The sequence below is a fragment of the Gopherus evgoodei genome, chromosome 4 (assembly GCF_007399415.2).
Source record: "Gopherus evgoodei ecotype Sinaloan lineage chromosome 4, rGopEvg1_v1.p, whole genome shotgun sequence".
Lineage (NCBI taxonomy): Eukaryota > Metazoa > Chordata > Testudines > Testudinidae > Gopherus > Gopherus evgoodei.
Window position 1 is genome coordinate 66892798 of NC_044325.1, and position 22915 is coordinate 66915712.

Sequence of the window (22915 nt, forward strand, 5' to 3'; positions counted from 1 at the left end):
ATCCCTGCTTGAAATACATAGATTTGGAATATCTGAAACAAGATGAAATCTTACTGGAGTGTCCAGTTCAGGGTGTGTTTCAGTGGACCAATGAAACAAACACCTGTACTTATCTCCAAATGTGCTAATTTGTTTTTGTAACATAAGATGACCTTCATTTTAGTTAATCATTCAAATGTATTTTGAACATATTAATTGGTCTTTAAATCGTCTGTTTGGAAAATTCAGCTACCAAATATGTTAGCATTTTATTTTCTTGTTTGCTAATGTCACTCATTTGTAACTTCACTTTACTCTATCATGTTCACAAACCAGCAAGGATAATTCGAGGTGACTGTAAAACGTTCAAAAAGTAAATGGGAAACATTTTGCATTCATATCATTGTTTTTAATCACTGAATGCGAACTGACAGATTTGAATCCCAAATCCAAGCTAATCATATTATACTCAAGATCACAAGCCTCATTGTCAGTGGAAAAATACTCCATGTTCTGCCATACCTGTATTATGTAAGCAGCAGTCTGTGAATTTTCATTATCTTTTTTCTCCTCCTCTTCCTCAGAGAAACTGTTGTCAAGCTGTAAATGTGTAAAGACTGGTTGGTGCTCAGTCCTAGCCTGCACATGGGTACTCAGGCCTTTCTTCATTGCCATGTCTGACTTTTATCTTATACTACTAAAAACAGAGAGAGAAGGCAGAGACACCAATATAGCAACAGAATTGTAACTAGCATGTATGTCTTGCTCTTTTAGCAATAATAGGACAGTATTCCCTTCCACTATTACAGAAACAATAACCTCAGAGAGGTAAAGAGCCATAGCTATTTGTCCACATAATGAAAACATAGGATTTTAACAGTATGATAACAATTGTAGTCATGGTGTTTTCTAAGTGTTGCAAAGCATTTTTTAATGCAGTGGGGTATGGGTATACTTCTGTGTACTGTGTCTTTCAGGGACGTATTCCTAGTACAGAGCTTTCAATAGTGTAAGTAGGTTTGGCTAGTATTGTCCTGCTGAATGTGCAAACTCAAAATGGTTAGCGTTGGGCAGGATCAGTAGCTTCATGCCAATTCAGCAAAAACAAACTCATGTGAGGGGATATGCTAGTGCTGCTGGTACAGCAAAACTATCACTACATAAAACTTTTAAAATGTTTTCATTGGGGGGCATCAAAGGCTCTTTAAAGCTTTACAGTTTCCTTTAAAGAGAGCAAAAATGTCAATCTTAGAAATGGAGGTCTGGCAGGGACTTTTAAAAGTTATCCAGTTCAGCCCCCTGTACTGAGGCAGGACCAAGTAAACCTAGACAATACCCAACAGCTGTTTGTCCAACCTGTTCGTACAAACCTTCTGTGATGGAAATTCTACAATCTCTCTTGGAAGCCTGTCCCAGGGCTTAACTGCCCTTTATAGTCAGAAAGTTTTTCCTGATATCTTACCTAAATCTCCTTTGATGCTTGTCCTATATTCAGTGGGCATGGAGAACAATTGATCACAGTTCTTTTTATAACAGTCCTTAGTATGTTTGAAGACTTATCAGTCACTCCTGCCCCCCAGTCTTCTTTTCTCAAAACTAAACATGCCCAGTTTTTTTAACCTTTTGTCACAGGTCAGGTTTTCTAAACCATTGATCATTTTTCCTGAAGTGTAGTGCCCAGAATTGGACACAGCACTCTAGCTGAGGCCTCATCTGTGCTGAATAGAGCAGGACAATTACCTCCAGTCTTACGTACAAGACTCCTGTTAATGTACTCCAGAATGATATTGACCTGTTTCACAACTGCATCATATTGTTGACTCATTATCAATTTGTCATCCACTATGACCTCCAGATCCTTTTTAGCTTTACTGCCACCTAACCAATTATTCCTCATTTATAGCGGTGCATTTGATTTTTCCTTTCTAAGTGTAGCACATCTCACTTGTCTTTTTTGAATTTCATCTTGTTGATTTCAGACCAACTCTCCAATTTGTCAAGATAATTTTGAATTCTAATTCTGTCCTCCAAAGTGCTAACACCTTCCAGTTTTGTGTAATCTGCAAATTTTATAAGCATACTCTCCACTTCATTATCTGAGTCATTAGTGAAAATACTGAATAGTACCAGACGCAGGCCTCACCGCTACAGAGTCCTTCTAGATACACCCTCCTAGTTTGACAGCGAGCCATTGATAATTATTCTTTGAGTATGATCTCTCACCTTATAGTAATTTAATCTAGAGCACAATTCCCTAGTTTGCTTTTAAGAATGTCATATGGGACTGTCTAAAAAGTCTTACTAAAATCAAGATATATAATATCTACTGTTTCCCCTCTCCCCCCACAATCCACCTGGCCAGTAACCCTGTCAAAGAAGGAAATTAGGGATGGTTTGTCATGATTTGTTCTTGACAAATACCTGTTGGCTATTCCTTATAATCCTCTTATCCTCTAGGTGCTTACAAATTGACTGTTAAATAATTTGTTCCAGTATCTTTCCAGGTATCAAAATTAGGCTGACTGGTCTATAATTGCCAGTTTCTCCTTTGTAACCCTTATTGAAAATAAGTACTATGTTTGCATTTCTCCAGCTCTCGGACATAACATCCTCCCAGCACCCTCAACGATAATTGTTAACAGTTCCAAGATTGCTTCAGTTAGTTCCTTAAGTGCTCTAGGATGTATTTCATGAGGCCCTGCAGACCTGAATACATCTAACTAATCTAAATATTTTTAACCTGTTTCTTCCCTATTTTGACTTGTGTTCCTTCACCCTTGTGGCTAATATTAATTGTATTGTATCTGGTCACCATTAACCTTTTTAGTGAAGACTGAAGCAAAATAGGCATTAAACAGCTCAACCTTCTTGATGTCATCAGTTATTCACTCTCCTTCCCCATTAAATAGAGGACCTACACTTTTCTTCATCTTTTTCTTGTTCCTAGTGTATTTAAACAATTTCATCTTAGTCCATTTCATGTCCCTTGCTACGTGTAACTCATTTTGTGTCTTAGCCTCTCTGATTTTGTCCCTGCCTGCTTGTGCTTTTCTTTTGTACTCCTCTTTAGCACTTTGTCCATGTTTCCACTTTTTGTAGGATTCCTTTTTGGTTTTCAGGTCATTAAAGAGCTCCTGATGGAGCCATATTGGGCTCTTACTATTCTTCCTATTTTCCTTCGCATCAGGATAGTTTTCAGTTGTGCCTCTAATACTGTCCCCTTTAGAAACTGCCAGCTCTTCTGAACACATTTTTCCCATAGATTTTCTTCCCAAGGGACTTTACCTGCCAGTTCTCTGAGTTTGTTTAAAGCAGGGGTAGGCAACCTATGGCATGGGTGCCAAAGGCGGCACGCAAACTGATTTTCAGTGGCACACTCACTGCCCAGGTCCTGGCCACCAGTCCGGGGGGCTCTGCATTTTAATTTAATTTTAAATGAAGCTTCTTAAACATTTAAAAAACCTTATTTACTTTACATACAACAATAGTTTAGTTATATATTATAGATTTATAGAAAGAGACCTTCTAAAAATGTTAAAATGTATTACTGGCATATGAAACTTTAAATTACAGTGAATAAAGGAAGACTTGGCACATCACTTCTGAAAGGTTGCTGACCCCTGGTTTAAAGTCTGCTTTTTTTGAAGACCATTGTCCTTATTCTGTCACTCTCGCTCCTTCTTTCCTATCTATCGTTTAATGAACACTTTCACCCAAATTGCTGTCCACCTTCCTATTCACTGCCAATTCATCCCTTTTGGTCAGAATCAAGTCTAAAATGGTTAAATTAGCTATAGTTTTGTAAATAAAAGTTTTAGTCTTTCCTAAAATGAATCTGTAAAAATGGCATTTTCCGTATTTATTCTTTTTCAATGTTTTACACATTTAATTTGCTAAGTTTACAAGTAAAAAATGTCAAGTATCAGAGGGTAGCCGTGTTAGTCTGGATCTGTAAAAGCAGCAAAGAATCCCACGAAAGCTCATGCTCCAAAACGTCTGTTAGTCTATAAGTAAAAAATGGTTTTCAAAAGCAAAAATCCAAATGTGGTTCATGTATCATTCCTGTAAATATTCTGCAGTTGAACCTTTATTGTTAATTGTATTGTTGATGGACAAACCAGAATGGAATCCAGCTCCCTCTTTCATAACTATGAGTGGCTTGACAGTACTAATGTAAGTGAAAGTAGTAAAAAAATATTTTGGCATATCTTGAAATGCACTCTGAAGAAGAAGTGTTCATGTGTTTTGTTTAACACAGTCACCTTTTTGGCCATAACTGCACTTAAAATATAGAAGAAGCAACCTTATCTAGTGGTTAGAGCAGAGAATTTGGTGACAAGATCTGGGCTCTTATGTTGACTCTATTAGCGACTGATTGTGTAACCTTGGGTTACTTGCTTAACCTCCCTAGGTTTCAGGGGGGTTTTGGCCTGTAACAAGAGAATAATAATAACTTGCCACTTTTGCAAAGTACTTCGAAATCTTCAGTTGAAAGGCGCACAGCATGAAAAGTATTTTTACATATTTAAAAGAAAAGGATCTCCTTATAGGATGACTTTAAACAAAAATGATCAGTGACAATATTAACAAATTACCTTTGCTATTAACTTTCTAATGATGGGATCTTCTGTTTTACCATGAGAAACCTCATGTGTGGTAGCTTTTACTGATTTATATGGGATTGTGACATATTATGTATGACATCACATATGCAATTCCCTTAGCACCATACGATCTTGGCATAATTTTCTAGCTCTTGAATGTGTTTGATTGTACACACAAATAGCTTGAATTTTGTCTGATTTAAGGATCTAACATAAAGAAACGTGTCTTAACAAAAAATTATTGTTTGTTTCTTGGTTTAAAATCATTGTCAACATTTCTAACAGCAGAGAGAGAGATTCTGTGCACGAAGAGTACAAGCAGAAGCTGAGAGATCAGGAAGCTTTCCACAGGGAACACATTCAACAGCAGCAGCTCTACATTGAGGATTTAAAGCAGCAGATCCTGTCAGGACAGATCAAAGCAGAGCGGGAACTAGAATATGACCAGGCACTAATCAACCAGCAGATCAGAGAAAGTGGGTGTAATTCTCTCTTTCTCTCTCACTTCCCTTCTTTTACTGCATTCCTTCATTGCTGTTTTCATTTTTCTCCCCTTTTTACATTTTTGGACCATTGGTGGAGTCTTTGATAGTTAACTAGTTTTCTCCTATAATTGTCCTCCTTATGAGGACAGTTATCAAATTTTTGCTAACAGAGGACGAAATGGAGTTCATTAGCACCTTGTCTGCAGCAGTGGTTTATTAGCTTTGGGGTTCACTGCTGAGTGGTGGAAGTACTACTATTCCTAGGGGAATTCTGTGCTGCTGTGCACTACAGAATTTGCATAGAAATTACTATTCTGCGCAGAATTTCCTTTTCCCTCATAGAAATGGACTGCTGTTGGACCCTGCAGAGCCCAGCTCGCAGATACAGTAGAAGACACTGCCTGGGGGAGGGGAAGGGAGCTGCAAGGTTCCAGGCAGCTGCAGTTCCCAGCATGTCCTGAAGGAAGGAGGCAGCATGCAGGAAACTCCACAGAAGCCCAGCACCCAGCATCAGGCTGGTCTCCCTCTTGATCTCTGGGAGAGTGTCGGCTGGACTCTGAGGAGTTGAGTGTGTGTGTCTGGGTGGGAGGTGGAGGAGGAGGCATGGCTGGTCTCTGTGGGGGGTAGGGGATGCGAGTGTCTAGGCTGAAGGGGTGGCTGTAGCTGGGTTTGGCCCACAGCTGGGCTCTGGGTGTGTAGGGGATGAGAATATCTGGGTTGTGGGGGTGCCCCACAGCTGGGCTCTGAGAAGAGGGGATGTGGGTGTCTGGCCCTGTAGCTGGGCTTGGGGAGGGGGGAGGGGCAGAGAAACAGGAACTTGGTTGTCATAGGGGTTTCTTTAACTCTCTGCTCATGGGTTTTGGTTTTTCTTTTGTTTGTTTTTTGGTCTGTATTGTTGGGAGGTATTTTGAAATGAATTACCAAAATAATTGAAACTGGCATGCTTATATAGCAGGGGTAGCCAAACGGTAACTCGCGAGCCACGTGCAAGTCTTTTGCCATTAAAGTGTGGCTTGTGGTGCCCCCCATACCTCCCCCATTCTCCAGGTACCAGTCTGGGCCTGGGGTGGGGGGGGGAGCTCGGGACCTCTGCTTTCCAGTGCAGTGGTGGGGTAGGGTCTTCTGCCCAGCAGGGAGGAGGGGTCTCAGGACTTCAGCCCTGGGGGGTGTACCTGCCAGGGCTCAGGGCTTTAGTAGGAGTGAGGCTGAAACCCCAACCCCTGGCTCCTGGCAGATGTGCCCCAACGCTCAAGCTTCTAAAGATTGGCATATGTGGCTTGGCAGGCCAGTAATTTGCAGAATTTTAAAATATTGTGTGCAGATTTTATAATTTTTTGGCACAGAATTCCCCACAGGAGTAGTACTACTTGCTTTATGGCATGGAGCTGAATGCCTCTCCTGATACTTCTGGTCACTGTTTGTCTTGCATGGCTCTATTTAAGAATTTAACTCAAGTGCCCCTTATGGCAGTGTGGAATGACTTGGCTATCTGGGCTTTTTTCTTTTTTTAAATGTCTACCTGCTATCTCTTGAATTTATCCTGGGAAGTTGAAACCCAAGAAGGCCTTTCAAGGCTGAGATAATTCCTGATGAAAGGCATGTGGGGAGTTACCCTTTGGAGATAGACAGTTATACACACCAACACACACTAATGCAACAACTCATGCTTGCAACTGCAGTAAAGATCTGTGGGTGTTGTATCCCTGCTCACTTTGCCAGCGGTATCACCTGTAAAATGGCATAGATCATATTCACCCACTCATAGTCAATTTCACTCTCAAACTGATGTTCACAGTAAAATGTTGTGTATAGGCCCATGGCACTGATTGAAATCATCTGCGAATTCCGTGTGAAACCTAAACAATGAAACCAATTAAATACAGAGAGAACCAAAAATGACAAGAGGGACAAACATGAAAAAGAAGGGAGACAATTTGTTTAAAATCTAGGTCAACACATAATATATAATACGAAATTTACAAGGGACACTCGAGTTTAGGGGGAAGATCATGGCCCTGCTGAAGTAAAAGTGAGTTTTGCCATTGACTTCAGTGGGACAAGAATTTCACCTAGGTTTCAAAAATTTGCTTGATGGCTGCTCTGTACAATAATTCATTTTGTTGGACTCTAAAATTATTAATTTTGACCTTCTCTAAATGTGATTGATGCCTTCCAGCCAAATGCTTTCATATCTTTGTCAGTACTGAGCAAGAAGTGTCTTGCAGTAGTTAAAGCAGAGTCTAATTAATTATAGGTTAAAACTGCAACATTACGGTCTCTTCTCCGTCTGTACATTCAAATGGAAACTACAATGGAAGAACTCAGTTTTTTAGGGTCTTGATTTACGGATCTTCAAAGATGGCCTGGTGGTCTGTAATCATAGAATCACAGAATATCAGAGTTGGAAGGGACCTCAGGAGGTCATCTAGTCCAACCCCCTGCTCAAAGTAGGACCAGTCCCCACACAGATTTGTACCCTAGTTCCCTAAATGGCCCCCTCAAGGATTGAACTCACAACTCTGGGTTTAAGCAGGCCAATGCTCAAACCACTGAGCTATCCCTCCCTACTGCATACATGGCATATAAGCCAGCCTGAGAGAGAGACTGTTACAGGAATATCACCATTTCTGTTCTGTTCATCAGGTGAAAGTGATTTGTTGACTGGAGGATATTTTACTGATGAAACTGCTCTGAGCGTATTCACAACTATCCCTAAATGACATGTCAATGATGTGGACTGGGAAGAAGCTGGTTGTTGAAGACAGACCTAGGTTTTCTGGCCTTGTTGACAAATTAGAATAAGCGGTGGTGAAGACACAAAAAAGTTGAAAAAGGGTATTTGAAAAACAAAGAGATGGGCAAACATCCCTGAGGTGTTTATAATGCTGAGGTTCTGCTGTATTATCAGACACAAACCAGGTTGTGGTGATCTACCCATTTGTAAACTCCGGGGTTGATTATTGCAATTCATCATATTGGAAATGATGCCACACACCCTGAAATAGCTTCAGCTGATACAGAATGCTGAAATCCTGTCTGCTGAATAACACATCAACTGAGTGCTCTGTTTTGGTTCTCCATTGAATACAAAATTCATGATCTCTGTTCTGATATTCAAAGGCCTCTATTGGAGTGTCCTCTAGCCACCTGTAAGATTGCCTCTCCCTTTGCAACCATAGACTCATAGGAGTGGAAGGGAACTCGAGAGGTCTTCTAGTCCAGTCCCCTGCACTCAAGGCAGGGCTAAGTATCATCTAGACCATCCCTGATAGATATTTCTCTAACATGCTCTTAAAAATCTCCAATGATGGACATTCCAAAGTCTCTCTAGACAATCTATTCCAGTGCTTAACCTCCCTGACATGAAGTTTTTCCTAATGTCCAACCTAAACTGTCCTTGCTGCAATTTAAGCCCATTGTTTCTTGTCCTATCCTCAGAAGTTAAAGAACAATTTTTCTCCCTCCTCCTTGTAACAACCTTTTATGTACTTGAAAACTTATGTCCCCTCAGTCTTCTCTTCTCTGGGCTAAACAAACCCAGTGTTTTCAATCTTCTCTCATAGGTCATGTTTAAGGCTACCATTTAGGCATGAGTATTTTTAGTAAAAGTCACAGACAGGTAACGGGCAATAACCAAAAAGTCACAGCCAGTGACCTGTCCATAACTTTTATTAAAAATACCCATGCCTAAATCTTAGGTGCTGGGGGCAGGTAGGTTCTCTGGCAGTCACTGCTGCTCGTGTGGGTAGGGTTAGCCTAGGGCCCCGCCACCACTACTGCTCCAGGTGGGGGGTGGCTCATGCTTCACAGCCTTAGTTATGTTTTCTAGCTCTTTATTCATTTTTGTTGCTCTTCTCTGGACTTTCTCCTATTTGTCCACGTCTTTCCTGAAATGTGATGCCCAGAACTGGACACAATATTCCAGCTGTGGCCTAATAAGCGCAGAGTAGAATGAAAGAATTACCTGTCTTGCTTACAACATTCCTGCTAATACATCCCAGAATGATGTTTTCTTTTTTTTCTACAGTGTTACAATGTTGACTCATATTTAGCTTGTGGTCCACTATGACCCCCAGATCCCTTTCTGTAGCACTCCTTCCTAGGCAGTCATTTCCTATTCTGTGTGTGTGACTGATTGTTCCTTCCTGCATTTGTCCTTATTGAATTTCATCCTATTTACTTCAGACCATTTCTCCAGTTTTTCCAGATCATTTTGAATTTAATCCTACCCTAAAAGCACTTGCAACCCCTCCCAGCTTTCGTATCATCCACAGACTTTGTAAGTGTACTCTCTGTGCCATTATCTAAATCACTGATGAAGATATTGAACCGAACTGGACCCAGAACTGATCCCTGCGGACGTCACATGACAGATACGTTCCACAGGGACAATGAAGCAGTTGACTTATGAGCACAGGAGACAGAACTTTCAGATCTGGAACTAGTTTATGAAACTCATAAAAGATAAGAATGACCATGGAACTAACCACTTTCAGAGCTAAATGCAAAATCCATTTTACTGACTTAGCTTTCCCTCACTTTAGATGCACATACACGTCAGCATAAATGAGCAAAACAAAACCAAGAAATATAATACATACATTAATTAAGTTGTTTCTGCTACAGGTTGGGAAAGAAAGGAGAATATAGAGAACTATTATTTTCTCTATTTTTAAATAATTTCAAAGCACTCAAATACTATGGGGATATGGACTATAGACAGAGGAGCTAGAGAGTTCGTTTGTTTAAATGCATATACTTTCAATGGAGTCACTAAAAATCCAGGAAATTACTAGTTAAGACAAGTCAACATGTAAGCAAAACTCAATTCCCATATCTTACTAGCCAAAATGTATCACCCAAATGCTTTGATGGGCTGATGGGCACCCTGGCTCCAGAACACACTGCCTTTCAGTTCCATCGTCTATCTACCCACAATGCACATTTTCAGTTCCTTAAAATCACACATACAAACCATAATCTGATCTCAGAAATTTTGGTAGAAGTATAGGAAGTTTCTTCCATTTTGAAAGACAGTACTGTTGACGACATACACATTAAATGAGGAATACCAGTAGAACTTGGTAACACCTCTCAAACCAGCAGGAAACGTTAAGTGTATTCACTGCATTTTAAGGTCAAAGTTTGAATGATTTTTTAGGACTCAGATGTGTAGATGCTTATCCATATAGAAGTTACTTGCCATTGCAGCTTCTTGCTAGAGAAACCTTATCCTATCAGCTCCCTTAGTTTTAAAACCAACTCCACCACTGATGCAGCATACTTGTACTCAGCTTTCCAACTCTTATCCCAGATGGAGGTCTCTCCATTACTAATTCAGCACAATGCTGCTGCTAGAGGGGATGTGACATATCCACTTTCTCTAGCTTCATTTTGGATCATGAGTATCCTCCATTGGTATCCAGGAAGTACAAATCAGAGAATGCCTTTTGTCTGGTTGCCTGCTTCTGTCTTTAATCTGGCTACCTGCTTCTGTCCCATCTGTATACCATTTAGACTTCATATCCTCTACCTTAGAGAAGGAAGGGATCTTAGAATTAAGAAAAGCAGTGGGGGTAGGCCAACAATATACTGAGGCAAAACAGAAGAGATATCTGATAGCAGCCATTTTAAATATTCTGGTCTGGTTTAAATAATTCATATGAAGTCTTAATGTATAATTGATTACACTCTTCAAGTGAGTCTTTGCTGCTGATTGAAATTAGGAACAGGATAATAATGACATTTTCTAATATTTTTCTTTTATGATTTTGCTTATAGACCAACAGTGGCTTATTAATGAGAAGAAACGACTGGCTTCCCTCCAGCCGCAGCAGAGGGAGTTTGCTGTGCAGACAGAATCTAAGTCATATGCAGAAGCTGAAGTGCAAAATACTGTGGATTTGGAGATCTGTCCTTCCCTGGTAGAGCAGAACAGGAAGAGATTGGTACAACTGGAGCTTTTGCGGAGATACTCTTTAAAGAAAGCTGAAAGAAACATAGGGCGGAAAAAGGTCAAGTTCCAGTTGGAGAGGATTGTCAAGAAGCAAAAATTATTGGAAGCCAAGAGAAACCTAGAGCAGCTAGAGGCCAGCTACTGGCTCAGTGAGGATAACCTGAAACAGTCCCAAGTCCTGAACCAAAATACCACAATTACCTCCTGGGATTACAAGTTGCAGAGGAGAAGGAAGTCATTGGGTTCAAGTTCCTTGCAACACAGAAGGCATTCTTTTTGTAATCTTTACCCACCACATGTACCTATTTACAGGTAAGTAAACTTTTATAGAATTTTCCATATTTGTTCCAAGTTTAAGAAATATTTGCTGCCCTAGTATCAGGTAATGTACTACAAACATTTTTATAAGGGTATATTAACCCAAACTTTGTATAAGTCAAAACCTGTTCCATTTTATAAAAGCAGTTGCACCACTATCACTTCCCTTTAAGTCTCCAGACTTATTTTATGACATATTTTCAAGCGGTTTGTCCTTGTTTTTAAGCCACTGCACCCCGCCTAAATCTTTGACCTAATTTTCTTTCACATCGCCCCTGCCTCCAGGGCTGCCCAGAGAGGGTGGCAAGTGGGGCAGTTTGCCCCAGCCCCCCACAAACTATATTCTATAGTATTGCAACTTTTTTTTATGGAAGAGGCCCCCGAAATTGCTTTGTCCCAGGCCCCCTGTGTCCTCTGGGCAGCCCTGCCTGCCTCCTTGATACCCCTTTCACTGGCTCTCACACATGCCTCTACACCTTTTTCATACGTTAGAATCCCTTTCCTGGACTCTTGGTCAGAACTCCATTTTTGCCTGATTCAAACCACTCCTAAAAACTCACTTCTGCAGTGTCACCTTAAAAGATGAGTAAGGGTACCCTTAATCACTCCCAACACACTCACAACATTTGAACCACCAAAATGTATATATGCTTAAATTGATTAATCACAGTTAACTAACGTGATTAACTCAACAAAATTAATCTTGATTTAAATAATTTATCGTGATTAATCACAGTTTTAATCGCGCTGTTAAACAATAGAATACCAAATGAAATGTATTAAATATTTTGGATGTTTTTTACATATTCATATATATTGTATTTTGTGTTCTAATTGAAATCAAAGTGTATATTTTTTTTACAAATATTTGCACTGTAAAAATGATGAGTATTTTTCAATTCATCTCGTACAAGTACTGTAGTGCAATCTCTTTGTCGTGAAAGTGCAGCTTACAAATATAGAATTTTTTTGTTGCATAACTTCACTCCAATCGCTAAGACAAACAACTTTGTTTACATTTACAGGAGATAATACTGCCCTCTTCTTATTTACAATGTTTCCAGAAAATGAGAACAGATATTCAGCATTGCCAGGTATTTATGTGCCAGATATGCTAAACATTGGTATACCTCTTCATGCTTTGGCCACCATTCCAGGGGACATACTTCATGCTGATGACACTCGTTAAAAAAAAATGTGTTAATTAAAATTGTGACTGAACTCCTTGGGAGAGAATTTTATGTTGCCTGCTCTGTTTTTTACCTGCATTCTGCCATATATTTCATGTTATAGCAGTCTTGGAGGATGACCCAGCACATGTTCATTTTAAGAACACTTTCGCTGTAGATTTGACAAAACACAAAGTAGGTACCAATGTGAGATCTCCAAAAATAGCTACCGCACTCAACCCAAGGTTTAAGAATCTTCCAAAATCTGAGAGGGATGAGGTGTGGAGCTTGCTTTCAGAAGTTTTAAAAGAGCAACACTCCAACGTGGAAACTACAGAACCCGAACCACCAAAACAGAAAATCAATCTTCTACCGGTGGCATCTGACTCCGATAATGAAAATGAACATGTGTCGGTCCGCAGTGCTTTGGATTGTTATCAAGCAGGACCTGTCTTCAGCATGGACGCATGTCCCCTGGAATGGTGGTTGAAGCATGAAGGGACATATGAATCTTTAGTGCATCTGGCACATAAATATCTTCCGATGCCAGCATCTATAGTGCCATGAGAATGCCCATTCTCAGTTTCAGATGACACTGTAAACAAGAAACGGGCAGCATTATCTCCTGCAAATGTAAACAAACTTGTTTGTCTGAGCGATTGGCTGAACAAGAAGTAGGACTGAGTGGACTTGCAGGCTCTAAAATTTTACATTGTTTTATGCTTGAAAGCAATTGTGTTTTTTGTTGTTGTTTTTGTTTTTGTTTTATTACACATAATTCTACATTTGTGAGTTCAACTTTCATGATAGAGATTGCACTACAGTACTTGTATTAGGTAAATTGAAAAATACTATTTCTTCTGGGTTTTTTACAGTGCCAAGTACTTCTAATCAAAAATATAGAGTGAGCACTATACACTTTTGTATTGTGTTGTAACTGAAATCAATATATTTGAAAATGTAGAAAACATCCAAAAATATGTAAATAAATGGTATTCTATTGTTTAACAGTGCGATTAATCGCGATTAATTATTTTAATCACTTGACAGCCCTAATATATACATATGCAATCTGATTGTACATATAACCCTGCATCATTCCCTTTTCCTTGATATTTTAACTTGATTGAGAAGTCTCTCACTAGACTGTACGCTCTAGAGTTCAGGGACTTGTCTTCTGTTTGTTTTCCTATGAAGCACCCAGCACTCTTGTGGGCATTCTGAAATAATTTATTAATAGTAACAGCATTGCTTTTTGCCCATCACTGACTAAAGTGCTGTATCTGGCTCAGATTTTGAAGCTGGCCAGCCATTACTAAACTAGCTGGGAATCTCCTAAGAGGGCTCTCTGAAATTTGGGAACCACAGGGTAAGGGTAGGGGGCATGACTAGACTTGTGTTAAGTGGATTTCAGTAACTCAGGGCTATAGTGTGATTAACAGTGATTACAGCTACTGAGTCTCCATGGGCCAAGGACATAATATATACTTATATAGTCACACAGTGTATGATAGCCTCTGATTTTTTGTCTTGGATTATTTTCACAGCTCTTTCCTGAAGAGGGAAACCACCTCTGAATCATCTACCTCACCAAATACCTATAAATGGCATGAAGGCAATGCACCACGGAAAACGCTGTCTCTAGAATATCTACCCAGAACAATTAAAGACAATTCCAGGAGAGATGACCGTAATGATGAGAGGTATAGGTCCTTCACAACACAGAGACAGCTAACTAAAAAACAAAAGACATCACTGTTTGGAAATGAAAAAGGACCAGAAAAAGACTGTAATGATCCCGTTATCATATTACATATCAACAAAGATAATAAAAAAATGGAAAAATTAGATGATAGACTAGTACAAACTGAACCTCAAAGCCAGACCTCTAGGAACCTCTCTCCCAATCAGCTTAAGAAGAAAGGTGAACTTGAAACCTTTATTACAGGGACACAAGTGACCAAAGTGAAGGTATTAGGAGATTCAAGTCAGCCTACAGGGAAACAGCTAGAAGAAAGTGAAGCCCAGGCATCTCATAAAAAGTCTAGAATGGATTTAAGAGGAGAGCGCCAAGATTCACTTCCAGAAAACTTTATTAAGGAAGTGAAAAAATCAATAGTGCTTGGAAAGCCACCATCAGGTTATCTAAGTCAAACAGCAAGGAACTTGAAAAGAGAGCCAAAGTCATCCTTGCCAAGTCATGATAGGCAGTTAGTGGAAAAGCAGGAGTTTCTCATGACAGCTACTTCAGTAGGGAACCTTAATAAGATAAACATCCAGACACCACTCCGTTACATTGAAAAAAAATGGCACAGTGCTGAGGTGTTGAGTGTTGGAATCTCAAAAACAGCCACAGATCTGCTAGGGAACTGGCAAGAGGATGATGAAAATGACTTTTCTGATACTGATAGTTCCTACTCTGTGGATTCTCTCTCCTGTGCTTATGCAAAAGCCTTGACCGAGCAACTGAAACAGGAAGATTCAGACAGGAATAAATGTATCACCAACCCAGAAGATTCCGAAAGTGATGATAGTCAGATGTCTCAAGACTCTCTGATAGAAAAAGAAAATCAAGCCAAAAAACGAAGTAAAAAACGTTTTCACAAATTAATGGTTCACCAAGAGCCAGTTAAGTTTTACAAAGGCAGATATGACCACCATATCTCACCTTTGGTGACCTCATCCACATCACGCAGTGGATTGGGAAAGACTGAAAGAAGCTTTTCTCTGGATAGCTTAGCCGATGCAGAAGAGGTGTCAGCAGAAGATCTGGTAGAAGAATCCAAATCTGATTCATCCGATGAAGTGCCTGCAGAGATATTTTGGAGGCTGCAGAGTCCTAGGTCCCCAGCCATACAGACTGAGGAATACCAGAAGCCTGGAACCTGTGACACAGATGTAAAAGGAACAAATTATGATCTAAAACAGAGCAGTTCTTTTTATCTGGATACTCAAACACAGTCCATTTGCAATAAGACTTGCAAACAGCCATTGAAAGAGATGGTTTGTTTTCTAGAGCAAGAAGGGTCTGTTGATCAAAGACTTAATTCCACAGGTGGAAACCCTTTGACGCTCACTGATGCTTTGTCTTCATATGACCCAAAAAGTGAAATCAGCAGCCCCAGAATAGCTGTACCTTCTTTTCATAAAAATTTACGATTTCGTGGTGCTCATCTGAGCAAGCTGGAATGTTGGCTGAAGAAAGATGACCTAAAGCAGTCAGCTGCTGAAGTATCTTTTGTCTCTGGCTATAAGCAGTTACATAGTATTTCTCATGTATCACATGGCGTAAATGAGATAAATGCAACTTTCTCCTCTGATGGATCAGAAATACCATTACCAGAAACAACACATTTTGAGATAGATGAAAACAAAGTTCCTGAGAGTGGATCTTTATTAAGTAAGATGGTCAAAGAAAATGCAAATTCTGATGAAAATTCTGTCTTAGAATCTCAAGGTGTTAGGTCATTGTTTGTCAGTTCAATAGGACCGAGCACTTCATGTGTTCCCATTTCAACATTTTCAGCAAAACATGGTTATTATGATGTCAAGTCAGTTCATCCTAAACACAAACAGCTTACTGTATCATCTACTTATGGATCTACTGTTGAATACACACAGCAGTATAGCTGTTTGAAAAAAACCTCCATGACAGATTGTTTGTTACCAGTATCTGGAACAGAAGAGGGCTCTCTCCCTACAATTTATCCTGAACTGCCCAAGGATCAGGATTCTAAAAAAATATCATTAATTTCAATACCATCTACATATGTTTTACAGCAGAGAAATGATCATGGAAATTCTGATTTAGAAGATAATGATTGTGATAATTTGATAATGGAATCAAAAACAATAGATTCAAACACTAGAGATGCATCTGTCAATGCAGCTACCAGTGGATTGTCTAAAGGGCTGTCTCCTGATTCAACTTCAATACCCACAGTAGGAACGTCTTCAGAAAAACAGGGAATATATGAAAAATATGGCCACCTCTTTGCAAAAGAGGGAACATCAACATCCCATGATGAGAGTTTCTTTCTCAGTGACCTGTCAAACAAGAATAGGAATACTGGTATAAAAAAAAGTTACACACTTCAGACTTCTGTTGAACAAGGAGAAAATTCTGCTGGTAAAGTAGGTCTACTCAGTTACAGGGGGAATAATTTTGAATCTGTGCAGAAGATGGATTACCAACAGTTATCTGCAGGAGAAATAACCATAGACAAAGATTTTTCTTCTGAAAGAAAACCCTGTCACACTGGTTCTGCAACCTTTCCCCAGGATGCTAATTATGACCAATTCACAATATCAATAGACACTTTTCAGAAGGAGTTGGTCTGTAATACAACAAGTAGAGATATCCTAATTGAAACTGCCTTGGAGGCCCCTTCATTCAGAGATACTGAAGAATATGAACAGAATACAGAAGAAAATCCGTGTTCACAAAATAATTGTGAAATTCAAAGGAAAGTTGTTTTAAAGAAGGATTTTCTTGAAAGTTTACAGGCTGACAATCCTGAAAGTTGCTTATCCCTACAGGTTTTGGGAAACACCACATTATGTCCTGAGACTATAAGAAAAGAAAGCAGAGAAAGTAAAGAAGAACATAATTTGAGTTCTCACCCTGTAGGCCAGGAAAGGTCTTCATCCAAATATAGAAATTTGGTGGTAGATGAATTAAGATATCTTAATGTGAATTTAAATGGAAAAAACACTGCACTCTCAGCTGCAGCTACTTGTGAAATTAGAGATGAATCCACCTCACAGTCCAACTCAAATGAATTTTACCATGACACAGCAAAAACTAATCTTTTCCTACATGCTTCTGAAACTGAGAAATATAATACACAACTGCAGGATCTTACAGCGATTAATGAAATTTGTGATACCAGATCTAATCTCAGTATAGAAAACAATGTTGAAAAAAGTTGTTGTTCTGGTACTAATTCTAATTGCCTCTGCACAATGTGCTACTTAAAATCTGAAGAGCAGAAAAACAATATGTATAAAAAGGCTGAAGGTTTTGTGGGATATGATGCAGCCGTTCTCTCTGATGATACCCAGACCAAGAACAAATCCTTTCCTGAATCAAGAGGAGAGAGTGAAACTGCTTTTTCTTGTATGGTTCGTAGTGAAAGTGATTTCTCAGGAGAGGTTTTGTTTGTTGGAGGAACCAGTAATTATGTAAAGACAAACTTTGGAAAAGTGCTTGAACACAATACAGTTATATCAGACACTGCTTTCCAAGAAGGGAGTCCAAGTGTGAATAACAAATCTGAATGCCCAAAGAAGGCATCTGATCCTGAAGATGAAATTATCCTGGAAGAGACTCTGGTTCCCTATCAGAGTAAAAAAGTAAACACCACTGAGGAAATTGCTAAACTGGTTAACAGTGTCATCAAGTTGGAAAGCAATATTTTGGAAATTAAAGCTAGACAGACTGAAACCGTACATAACTACTCAGTAGTTGAAGCCCAATGTGATATTGGAGAAAGGAGCAGAAATAATTTGGAAAACAGTAGTCTAGTTCAGAGATCAAAAGAGCCCAGTGATCTTGTGGCTTGCAAAGATCACCATGAGTTTTACAAAAAGCTGCACACAACCGTACTGCGTGAAGAGGCAGAGAAAGAAGAATCAGGTGTATATAGTGGTGGTGGTATAGGACACACTGTTGAATCAAAAACAGAGGAGATTTCTGACAGCTGCATTCAGAAAAGTAGCTTTCATGAAAATAAAAGGAAAGCAAACATGAAAATAAATTATTGTTCAACAGAGACTGAAGCTGCTTCTAAAAGCATTCCTTCATCAGTGTGTTCCAGCTCTTCACATTTCTCTGAGAATACTATAGGCTTCCTTGATACTTATGAGGAGTTGAAGCAGACTAACAGAATAATAGAAAATGTGTTGAATACTAAGAGTATAGCCAGAACAATATCAGGTAGTTCTGGAGAAGAGAACTCTTTAGAAAACGGTGAAAAGGAACAAAAAAATGCTTCTAGTGATACAAGTGAAATTTGTATAACAGACTGCTTGGTGATGGCCCATGAGAACTTTTTTCAAGAAAACAGAGTTGATAGAAGCATAACTAACTCCAAAATGATTGAGAGTGAGGACCAAACTAATGTAAAAGACCGTGAGATGTTGGTTAGCACGGGGAGAGGTGAACTGCACACAAATGTAAATGTTTCATTTACGCAAGAGATTCCAGCTCTAGATCAGATGTATTCTGACAGAGACAACAGTGAAAAATTTATAATTGAATCTGAGATCCCAGAAAGATACTTTACAGCTTCCAACTTAGAAGAACAAGATGTTTTGTCAGTTGATACTTCAGGATTGACAGGAGGTAGCCATGATGCAATTGAAAAGAAGGGCAAGACAGATCTAATGAATAAATTGGTGGAAGACATCAATAACTGTTGCAGTTCAGTTGATGATAGGGCAGTAATTGAGAAAAATGTAATCAGAGGAAAATCTGGAAGACTTATTAAAGAGAATAGCAATACAGATAAGAGTTCTTATTCCGAGTATGGGGTGTCTGAAGATTTGGATGTAAATTTTATTGGAAACAGACCTGATAATTTTGAATCTGATCCAGTGTGCTTCATAGCACAAGAGAAGGAGAAAACACATCAGATAAAACTGGAACAAATGGCTAAAGCAGATATAATAAATGAAAGTTTGAAAACATACAATGCATCTGTTTTTAGAACAGATAAAGAAAGGAAGGCTTTCAAAGAAAACATTGAGAGTCGAGAACTGACTGCTTCACAAAATCAAAATGAAGTTCCACCTGAAAACAAAGGCAGCCACCAACTGGCAAATAATAAATTAAATGAGATTTTAAAAGAAAGTCATTGGGTATCTAAAGATTGTTCTAGAAATGATGCCAGTGTTTCCTCAGTACCTAATAAACAACCGCATACCCCAGAAACTAAAAAGTCTTCTGAAGAAACTCAACAGTGTTTGCTTAAAGTCTTTCCATGTCAGTATTTAAATCATCCTTTATATTTTGGAATAAATAACAGCACAGAAGTTGTGCAGAATGATCCCACTGTGTTAAGAGGACATGTAAAGTCATTTAATAGCAATGCTGGTACGGGAGTTGTTCTTCCTTATTATGAAACATTAATGGAGAATGATGTGCATGTTGGAGCACCCAGTACACTTATCAAAGAGAGAAGAGATGAATCATTGTCTGACAAAATGCAAAATAAAGACCGTGATTTTCTGCTAACGATGGTCATGCAGAACAAGCAGAGGGAAGGACACTTTGTATTAAACAACACATCTAAGTATGCTGTATCTGGGCAATTTCCTGATAGGGATGACATAAATTCAACTTCCTCTATTGCAGAGTGTCATGAATCCATAATTGTTACACCTAGTCAAGGCGCAAGAAATAATTCAGTTTCCCTGGGAGGGTTAGATTCTCCTGAAGATATAATTCAAAACGTGAGCAATTCTGATGCAGAGCACAGCTTAAGCACAGGCTTAAGTGTGGGAGGAAAATCAAAAGTTCGTTTTAATTCCTTAGATGATATAGTTCAAGAAGGAAGTATGGCTGCATCAATGGATGTGTCTGGTCCACAGACTTCAGATAATGAAAATCTGCTTTCCTCTTCAATGTTGAAAGATAATGCTATGAGAGAGAAAAGAAAGCAATCACTACCAGAGGTCTGTTCTCAGAAAGGTTTTCAAAATATTAATATAAGTCAGAAAGAATTAGCACAATGCAATCAGACAGAGAAATGTTCAGCTGCAGACTATATTAAAACAGACTGTACAAGTAATAGTGAAAGGATTCCTGATGTATTTGGATATCAAACTGAACCCAGTGAGATTCAGGCATATGGGGCTTCTAGAGATCTCTGTGTGGGATATCCAGACAACTCTGCAGTTGTTTCTGAGACCCTTTTAGAAAGTATTAATCAGCCCTTGTGGAAAAATGCTCATTATGATGAACACTCTGCAAGATATAATATGAATTCTTGTGTTTCTAAATATTCTGCTGGTCTGCTGAAGAATAGCCCTGCTACACTTGCAAATGCGTTGGTAGACAGCAGAGAAGACAAATGTAAAATTGATGCTGTTTGTTTTGGAAAAACAAAATACTTTGAAAGTGAATCAGTAGATTTGGATGTGCCTATACTTGTTTCTGATGATCTCTCTGTAAATCAGAAAGATGATGAAAGCAAAATTTGTTCTGCAGTTGGAGAGAGAGAGAGAACAGACACACAGCATGATGAAATCACTAAAGAGGTAGTTGGAGTAGATCAAAAGCAAGAACAAAGTCAAAATTCTTTCCAGATTTGCCATGGTATAAAAGAAAAAATATTGTGTTTATACCCAGAAGACTATATTGGTAGCTCTGGCATGAAACTACCAGAGAAGAGCTTGCTTACTTATCAAAGTCTTGAACAAATTAGCAATAAGGAAACAAAATCTCTTACCTTATGCACTGTGGAAGATGTTCCAGCTTATTCAACATTTAAAAGTTCCAACAAGCTTAGTACCTTTGAAACCTCTAATTTGCCAGAAGATTCAAAATCTCTGAAATTTAGGCATCTTGATAACTCATTGCAAGACATTTCTTTGACTGACCGGTTGTCATCTACTTTTACAAATCCTCATTCTCTACAAGAAAATCAAGAGAGAGAGTTTCCTCGAGCATTTCCAAAAGTTTCTTACCCATCATTAAAAATGTTTTCAGAATATCCTCTTACTGCTGACATTGGTTACAGTGAAACTAGCAGATACGATGTTTCACATACAACTACTTCAAACTGTTCTGCATTTGATGTAGTACAAATGCAAGAGAGTCAATCTGATGATGCTGTGATATTTGACCAGCAGCCATCTGCTTCAACCAGTATTGTAGTTTCTCTTACAAATGAAAAGGGACATTTCCCAGTACCTGATACAAAATCTACCTCTCAAAGATATCCTGCTGAAGATGGAAAATCAAAAAATAAAAGTAACTCTGAACAACTCAACAATGAAACAGAAGTTGATAAACAACCCTGGGATAAAGTTTCGCTACAACAAGCATTTTTAGAAAACTTAGGGAAAGTAGAAGATGGTGTTTCTATGTCATCATCATTAGCTGTTGGGGATGCTAGAAGAGCAACTCTTAATAAACAAGAAAATATGAGAGAGAGAATTAGCAGAAATGAGAAGGAATTGCATTCAAACATAGAGAAGGTACTTCCTGCAACAGACAGGAAGCAGAGAAGAACATTTTTAAGAAAAGATCCTGTTGAAAATCAAGCCATAGCGCCATCAGTTTTTGCCAATGAGTTAATGGACCCACAAATTACAATATCGCAAAACCCATGTTCAGGAAACATTGGTGTGGATTCCAGGTACATGTACAATCTGTACGGGGGAGTATGTCCCACAAATAACAATGCTGCGGATCCCAAAGAAACATATTACACTGCCTCAAATTTTGAAATAAATTCTTGTGCAGATTTACAAGACAATTGGCAGGTTGGGCATGCCAGGGAAAAAGATCAAAGGAGAGCAAATGTAAGCAGTGGAAAAGATATGGTACATTGCAAAAATAATGCATGTTCAAATGTTGATAGTCCTGACAATTTTCAGATAGTAGCAGATAATATAATGAAGATTAAGCAAAAGACTTCAAAATCAGAAAGGCAAAATCTTTCTGTCATGAAAAATGAGAATATGTCCTTCAAAATTTTACCAGAAAACAGTTCTTTGCCTCCACAGGAACCCAAGTTGGTATTACTTAGGAATGAAAAATCATACTTTACTGCACAAAATACAAAGCATTGCAAACAAGATGAGCAAAGAAATTGTTTACAGAATCACATATTGTCAGCCCCAGCTATTTCTGCAATCCCTGATCTTGAATACACTTCCGAAGTTTCATCTAAGGCACATCTTTCTTTGTATCTTGCCTCTAAATCTTTACAAGAATTGAATATGAGTGTTGAACCTCCATCTCCAACTGAAGATGATCTTCATGGAATTGAAAGATTTTCAAAATTGGAGTCAGATAATTTCATACTGGCTAAATATAAACCTAGATTGCAGCAAAGATTGGTACAAACTCAGAGACTTGCTAATTATGATCCAAAAAGCTCACAAAATTATGGGGAGAGAAGCCGAGGCAGCAATTCCTTAGAGCCCTCTGCTATTCACTATTCAACTGCTTTGGCACATAGAGCTGGTCGTTCCATGGATATAGAAGCAAAAAAACATTCAAATAATACTACTTTACCACAGTGCAATGAAGAGACAATTGAAGAATTGAGAGATCAACCAGAAGAAACAGATTTATTTTTACAGGACAATAAAGATGCAATGCATTTTAGTTCAAGTGATATCAATCCATACATTCATCCATGGCAGCAAGATGGACTCTGCAAGATTGGT

The 22915-nt window shown here is 38.7% G+C and overlaps 2 protein-coding genes across 4 annotated transcripts in view; one reads left to right on the forward strand and one right to left on the reverse strand.

The window, feature by feature from the left end:
• Positions 1–22915, forward strand: part of STARD9 (StAR related lipid transfer domain containing 9) — a 175421-nt gene that overhangs the window by 131581 nt on the left and 20925 nt on the right. Inside the window, 3 exon segments of the mRNA XM_030559592.1 lie at positions 4869–5059; positions 10850–11336; positions 14059–22914. Coding sequence (XP_030415452.1) covers positions 4869–5059; positions 10850–11336; positions 14059–22914 — 9534 coding nt within the window.
• The window catches only part of CDAN1 (codanin 1), a 96693-nt gene that overhangs the window by 2830 nt on the left and 70948 nt on the right, over positions 1–22915 (reverse strand). For 2 of the 3 annotated variants that reach the window (XR_004000014.1, XR_004000013.1), the window contains exon 28: positions 502–676. The gene's annotated coding sequence lies outside the window, so the exon portion shown is untranslated. Of the gene's footprint in view, positions 1–501; positions 677–11036; positions 11057–22915 lie in introns of those variants that run through there. The other variant, XR_004000017.1, reaches the window with a different exon arrangement.